The 7,989-nt window shown below is 39.4% G+C and overlaps 1 protein-coding gene across 1 annotated transcript in view; it reads right to left on the bottom strand.

Moving 5' to 3' along the window:
* Window positions 1-632: 632 nt before the first annotated feature.
* The window catches only part of SLC17A8 (solute carrier family 17 member 8), a 57,773-nt gene continuing 50,416 nt past the window's right edge, over window positions 633-7,989 (bottom strand). Inside the window, exons 11-12 of the mRNA XM_004269487.3 lie at window positions 4,449-4,576; window positions 633-2,602 (exon numbers count right to left, since the gene is read on the bottom strand). Of these exons, the coding sequence (XP_004269535.1) occupies window positions 2,258-2,602; window positions 4,449-4,576 (473 nt within the window). The 3' untranslated portion in view covers window positions 633-2,257. The remainder of the gene's footprint in view (window positions 2,603-4,448; window positions 4,577-7,989) is intronic.

Here is a 7,989-nt window from a genome sequence, read left to right as displayed (position 1 = left end):
GACCCTGACGTCAAATATGGAGTAAATATAACTTTGTGTCACAATCTACAACATTACCTTAAGGATTACCATGAGTTTTTCAAATAGTTATTTGACTTCATTAACAGAAGAAAAAATAAAACACTGACTACCATAAATTTCTCAATTTTTTTTTTTTTTTTTTTTTTACTTAGAAAACAACACGACCTTCACAATAAATCCTGTGACTAATGGGTGAAAATGACATAGCATGCTTTCTTTTCAACTGCAAGGTTCCCAAAAAGGTTAAAAGATAATAATGATGATGATAACTAATGTTTATTGAGCATTTTCTACATGACAGGAACTGTTCAAAGGAACTTACATGGTTTCACTCATTAAAGAGATTTAAAGATATATAACATAAATGATATAATGATGACATAAATAATACTATTTAATGGAAAATCAGGCTTTTTTTTCAAAATTATTCTTTTTACAAAATACACTACAATTCTGCTGATACAGTTAGGGACCAGAAATATATATATATGAGAGAAATTAGGAGAAAAAAACCACTTTACAATAACAAACTACAAGTAAATCTATAACTTTTCCTGCAATATTGTATTTTTCTTCTGAAAGTAGAAACAAAATTTTCAAAAACAATGAACAGGGAAATAATTTTATTTGCAAACAACCTTTTACATGCCAACATTAAGTTTTAAAATATCATTAAATTTTAAAATATATTTAGAGAGTATCCATGTTATTGCCTTATGCAAAGATTAATTTTTCAACACTATGAGTCTAGTTGTCCCAGATGTTTACATTGTAGTATTTCACTGTTTAACTAATGCTGTATTATTGTGGTTTCACTGAATATCATTCCAAGTAGAGTCATTAGGAATATTTCAATCATAATTTTGTATAATTCGATCAAATTTCCTAATATCACCAGCAGAAATGGCTAAAGACATACATTTTTTAAAACAGAGGACTCTTCTAAGAGAATTTTACCTAATAAAATGCATGAACCAACTTCTTAAATTAGTAAACGTCTTAAAGATTTACAAGTAATTTGGGACGTTATTTAAACACATTCTTGATATTATGAAGGGTTGAAATTTAGTTCTTCTCACCATTCTGACCATCAGATTCCTGGAAATTTGCTGTGTTGCTTAGCTTTTTATTTTTCTTTGTTTAACCTATTTGAATCTCTCATATAGTCTGTAACCCTTATTATTTAGAAAAACTATGGATTCATAGAATCATTTGGCTCTTCAGACCACCTAGGGCCCCAAAGGTCTTTGAACCCAGTCTCTCACACAATATTTGAGCGCTCTCCGACACATCAACCCAAATGTTTTCCATCCCCCATGCCTGCTAAAATAGGGAATTATCCACATGACAACCCACTCCATTTTCAGTTTTCATTATTAAAAATGTCTTCTCTAATCTGAAGTGAAACGTTCTTCTCCAAAACTGCCACCTATTTTGGATTCCACCAATCTCAGCACTGTCCGTGGCAGAATGACCTTGGGCAAGTCAATCTCCTGTTGCTTTCATTTCCTTAGTTGTAAAATGGGGATAAAAAATGTATGTCAGGGCTTCCCTGGTGGCACAGTGGTTGAGAGTCCGCCTGCTGATGCAGGGGACGCGGGTTCGTGCCCTGGTCTGGGAAGATCCCACATGCCGCAGAGCGGCTGGGCCCGTGAGCCATGGCCGCTGGGCCTGTGCGTCCGGAGCCTGTGCTCCGCAACGGGAGAGGCCACAACAGTGAGAGGCCCGCGTACCGCAAAAAAAAAAAAAAAAAAATGTATGTCATAGTGGTGTGGAGATTAAATGAGAATGTTATAAAGTACCTGGCACAATACAGGGCCTTTGTAAGCCGTGGCCTTTATTAGGAGTAGGAAACCCTCCTCTGCATGGCTGCTCTCAGAAATGTAGTGGAAACTATTGTTTTCTCTCCTCCAGGCCAAATATTCCCATTTCCTTCCATTTTTCTTTGAAAAACATGGTATTGTCTTTCTTATATTTCTAGTCATTCTTTCCTGAATACGTTTAGTTCTTAGAAGAGTCAACTGCCAATCAAAAACATTATAGCCACCCATTTTATCAACTTAGAGCAGGTTGTCATTGCAAGAAAATATCTATCTTTCCCCTATTGCTAGGTAAACCTCCTCTCCCCTACCCCACATCCAGTGTCCCTAGAGTTGACCCTCTGGCAATAGAAAGCAATAGGTATGGATACTTTCTGGTTCTAAAGTGAGGAGGAGCCAGAAGTGCCCCTCAGACATTAGGATGTATCTGAGAAGTTTCCGTCTTCATTCTGGTAGGATGCCGGCTCTTCCTCATCAAGAGTCGCTCCTCTCTGTCCGCTCCATTCCTTCCTCTGGGCTTCACAATTCTGGGTGGTAGCTCCATAGGACATCTTCTTTTTGGGACTTGTGAAACTCTCATGGTTGAGTTCTATCTCCTCGGCTAATTCATCGTTGTCAATGATTCCGCACTTCTCCTCAGAAAGGTTCTCAGGGTCAGCCCACTCCTGTTTCTCCCCAGAAGCAAAGACCCCATAGAAGATCACGCCACTGTAGTGCACCAGGGCAGCTATGAGGAACACATTCTGCCATTCCTCACGGGTCTAAACAAGGAAACACGGTACCAATTAATATTTGAACCAAAGGGCTTCCCTGGTGGCGCAGTGGTTGGGGGTCCGCCTGCCGATGCAGGGGGCGCGGGTTCGTGCCCCGGTCTGGGAGGATCCCACGTGCCGCGGAGCGGCTGGGCCCGTGAGCCATGGCCGCTGAGCCTGCGCGTCCGGAGCCTGTGCTCCGCAATGGGAGAGGCCACAACAGTGAGAGGCCCGCGTACCGCAAAAAAAAAAAAATAAATAAAAATAAAATAAAATAAAAAATATTTGAACCAAAAACAGAGATTAACAGTATCTTCTGGAGGTCTCCATTGGGACAAAAGCACTTGGTCACCCCAAAGGCAAATGCTGTGCTTCTCCGGAAGACATGTGGCAGAAGCATGCCCAGGACCCAAATAGAATTTGAGTGTTTAAAAATGAAAGTTAAGGGGCTTCCCTGGTGGCGCAGTGGTTGAGAGTCCGCCTGCCGATGCAGGAGACATGGGTTCGTGCCCCGGTCTGGGAAGATCCCACATGCCGCGGAGTGACTGGACCCATGAGCCATGGCCGCTGAGCCTGTGCGTCCGGAGCCTGTGCTCCGCAACGGGAGAGGCCACAGCAGTGAGAGGCCCACGTACCACAAAATAGATAAATAAATAAAACATGAAAGTTAAGACTACAATGAATATGCATTTTTTTAATTTAGAAAAATATTTACAAAATAAACATCCTGTAAATTCCTTGCTGCACCACTTCACAGCTCTTCCAAATATACAAGTGAGGTTTCCACTCACATAATAGGTTAAATTAAACTTCCTTTAGGAACCCACCATTGTAAATATCAGAGGTCTCCCTCTTGCTTTGGATACATGACAATTTGAGCCATGAAAATGCTCAGTATTGACTGTCAACAGCTTAATTATAATCATAATTTCTATGAAAATATACTGTATCAAAAATAACGGGAATTTGTGTTTAAAGTTAGGAGCAGCCGGTATCTGAGATTTAATGATCATATTACCAATCCTTTCATCTCATGAACAGACAAAGCGCAGATCCTCTGCCTATAAAATCCCCAAAGACCACCTTCCTTTTCTATCAAAAGATAAGAAAAGTTATCCCACACTTTCCTCTCCAAGAAGCTGGAGAATTTCTGAAGTCATATTTGCAATAGGCAATCCAACAACAAAAAATTGTTGGATAAAAACTCCATAGTATCAAGAAATGTTTATTTGCAGACAGCAGCATCTAAAACCCTTTCAAAGACAGGGATTAAGAAACCATGTGGCCTGTGGCTGAACTCTGGATGGATCTGGGATCTTCCTGTGCCACCCACCCTAGTCTAAATACACAAATATTCAGTAACGACTTAGTGCCACACCCGCTTAGGTTCTTAGGAAGGGTCATTAATGTCTTGTTTATTTTCTTCATAATAAGGAAGTATAACTGCACTAATATTTTCATGCTGAAACATGCTAAATGGAAATGGGCTGTAAAGTTTAATTACTTATGATTATAAAGCAATCAGGTAATTTATTTATCCTGAGTTGATTACCTCAGTTTCTTCTTTGTATCTCTAAACATTCTATGGTATTAACACCTCCCCTCCACACACACACACAGACCCCTTTTATTTCTCAATTTAAGAAACATAGACCCAAACGTCAGTCAGCCCTGTTGCCATCAATAAACAATAATTTTTTAAAAGAAGAAGAAGAAATTTAAAAAAAAGAAGTTCAAGTGACCCAGCCAAGTGAAGGACATACACATTTACACAGACTGGGGTAGGGCCTTGAGAGTCTGTGCAGTACTTCAGTCCCCTGATACTGTAACCCACAGCCCCAAAGGAAAACATTACCTTGTGCTTGGTCATCGCGCCCACAATGAGGGGACAGATCATTCCAGAGAGGGTTCCCACTCCGTTTGAGATCCCCATGAGAATGCTGGCATAGCGGGGGGCAATGTCCAAGTGGTTGACATTAAAACCTACAGTGAAGCCAAACACCTCAAAATCAGACTCAAGAACAGAATTCCAAATACATTTTGGAAAATACTAGCTTTCCCCAACTCTCATCAATCTATTTCCTCTACATGTAACTAATGGATACCTTTACTGGAAAGGCTGGGTTGAGGATTGTCAGGCTGTGTCTGCACATAGCAGAAAAACATGCTATGATTGACTAGCAATGACTACCATGGGTTCTCCATGAGGAGAATTATGGCACCTGTACCTTCTAGGCTTAGAAGCCCAAAATAATGGCGTTTGGGGCCATACTGAAAAGCCCGAAGCCTGGATCACATTTATTCAGAGTAAACAATCACATGATCACATAGAGTGTGCTTAGAAGCAAACCCTGCCTCATAATATCCTCCCTCTTAGCTCTCAACTCGCTCCCAAAAGGCCACCATATGTAGGTCTGCCTTAGTAGCTACATGGCATAATGGAAAGGGCTCCTTTTTGATAAGAAAGATTTACACAAACATTGGCAGAATCCTCTGCAATTTTCAAAACACTTTTACATACATACTTGATTTGGAGTCTGTAAACCTGGATTCGAATCTTATTCCTACCTCTTAAACAAGTCATTTTTTAGGACTTTGTTTCCTCATCTCTAATTTGGGGGTAATGTTACTACTTAACTCATAAGGATGCTGTGAGATGAGACTCAGGGGAAATATGTATGCGAGAGCTCTTGGCAGACAGCTAGGCTCTGGTTAGTCTCATGATTACCAATACCAGTACTACCTCTGCTGTTGCCGCCACTTCTAAGCACGCCCCTCTCTTTGAGGTCTTCCATCTATAGATAACTCTGCTAGGAGTGGTAAAATAATAAATCACCAACACCTCACTATTAATCTGCTTATCAGGAGACAAGAATGAGTGGGATGAAGGAGGGGTGAAGGCAGAGGAGGAATAAGGCTTTGAAAGAGGAGGCATCAGGCACTGGGAACCAGTTCTACCAGTATAGCCCAGGGGTGCATTTTAGAGTCAGACAGACCTTGAACCTGGCAGCTTAACTGAGATGCAAACCTGGACAAAGGATTTAAACGTTCTGAACCTCAGCTTCTTCACCTATAAACTGGGATAATCAGTCTTATAGAATTGTTGTAAGAATTAAGTTAAATCATATATGTTAGTTACATAGATACATAGAGGTGAAAGCCAACATATAGGTTCTTTACGGTTGGTTATCCATCTGCCTTGTTTACCACTATCTTCCCTGAGCTGGCAAAGTGTCTGGCACATAGTAGGCATTCAATAAATAGTTGTTTAATTAATTACCAATTTGAGCTCTGAAATTACAGCAGGGGGCTGTAGGTTTTGTTTATTCATATTTTTATATTCCTTGGTCTTGCTTTTTAATTCTCTATTTTGTGCAAAGAACTTGAAAACAGAATTTAAAAAAAATATTTTTCCTAATCTGGCACATTGCCTGGTTGTTGTTTTTTTCCTACCTCCATTCAGAGAGAATTTTGAGAAAACCTTTCTGGAATAAACATACCTTCTCTTTCAGGTCAAAGTGGCAGAAAATCAGAATATAAAACAGCTGCAAGATTAATTAATCTTACTGTTGATTTGAATGTGGTAAACACTTTATTAGAAAAGAACCCAGAGATAAGAAGCAATTAATACGATTGGCGAGTATTATATTCTGATACAAAGCCTAGGCATTTGCATTCAGCTAAAAACAATGTCAGAAAAGCCGTTTAGGTTTCTAGCTGCACAATACTGATGTTTGGGGGGCAAATTGTTGAGAAACTGAGACATTGATAGATTTTTTTGAAGCAGGCACACAAAGTAAGTTACACACAAGTTGGGAGAGTCAGTCTTCTCTACATATGACATTTTCTAAAGCAGGCATCACCCATCCTTCGTTTTTGTTTTTTTGTTTTTTTCTATATTGAAACTTTATTACAAAGTTATAAAGCAGAGCTCTTTAACAAAAAATACACATTTGGGTTTGCTCTTCACACCCAAGTACGTCTGAGAAAATATTAATATAAGCCACTTGAAATAACAGATTCACATCCAAAAGATTTCAACAAATTTATACATTTTATATTGAGCACTTTCCATCCCTTGTATCTTTCTAATCTCACCGGTCTCAGCTCTCTTGTCCAGAATCAGTTCCTAAGCTGAGCAAGTCTTCCCTGGCATCCTTATTAACTCCTTATAAAGTTGGCAGATAGCAGATCCTAAGGAATCATCATCCCCATGACCATAATCCCTCCCATAGTCTCACTGTTGGATCAGATAAACCTTTATTCCAATCCTAATTACTTAATTTATCTGCGTAAGTTAAGTCACGTTTCCAAGCATCAGTGTTGTCACTGACAAAATGAACATAGCAATACCCTTCTCATCAGGCTGCTACAGAGATTAAATGAGATTATATCTAAAAAGTGGCCAGCATTGAGTAAGTGCTGGAAAAAAAAAAAAAAAAGTGGCAGCTGCTGTGATTTGGGCTGTTGGATTTCTCTCCTTCTGATTGTGGCTTAATTGGCAATCTGGGGACAATATGAGCCTGAATATTTCAATATCTCTGGGAACAGGAGGATATGAGTTTCTTTTGCATCACAGGGCTATCAAAGAAAGGTGTTCCTTAACATCCTACTAGAAACAAGTCATTACTGCTCTATCCTTGCTACTCAAAGTATGGACTATTGATCAGCGGCAACAACATCACTGGGGAACTTGTTAGAAACGCAGGATCTCAGGCACCACTCTGGACCTACTAAATCAGAATCTGCATTTTGCGAGATCCTAAGGTGATTTGTATTCACACTAAATTTTGAGAAGTACTGGACTAGATTAAATAATAATTGAACAACAATAGTGAATATTTATTAATTGTCTTATGCATCTGGTACTGGGCTAAGATCTTCTAATGCTTTATTTCCACTAGAATGTAAATTTTATGAGGACAGAATCTTTAATTTTTTTTTTTTCCCCTGCAATATTCCCAGCGCCAAGAACAGCGTCTGTCTCTTGGGAAGTGTGAGTGAATAAATGAATGATCTCAGCTCATTGCAATCTCCCACAACCCTATGAAGTTGCCGTTACATTGCTCCAATCTCTAGATGAGGAAACTTGAGGCTTGAGGATGTAAATAACTTAGCATTTTTTTTCTTTTATAAATAGTAAGTAGTAAAGAGGGCCCTTAAACCCAGGTCTCTGCATCCCCAAACCCGTTGTTAGCTGCAAGCTACTTTTAATGCAGACATTTTTTCCTAATTTAACTATTTATCAGCTCTATTTACAGTTGACCCTTGAACAAAGCAGGTTTGAGCTGCATGGGTCCACTTACAGGCGGATTCGTTTTTCAGTAGTATATACTACAGGACTACGGGATCTGTGGTTGATTGAATCCTCAGATGAGAAATTGAGGATACAGCAA

This window comes from Orcinus orca, chromosome 11 (assembly GCF_937001465.1).
Source record: "Orcinus orca chromosome 11, mOrcOrc1.1, whole genome shotgun sequence".
In the NCBI taxonomy this organism is placed as follows: Eukaryota; Metazoa; Chordata; class Mammalia; order Artiodactyla; family Delphinidae; genus Orcinus; species Orcinus orca.
This window is presented reverse-complemented; position numbering and strand designations above follow the sequence as displayed.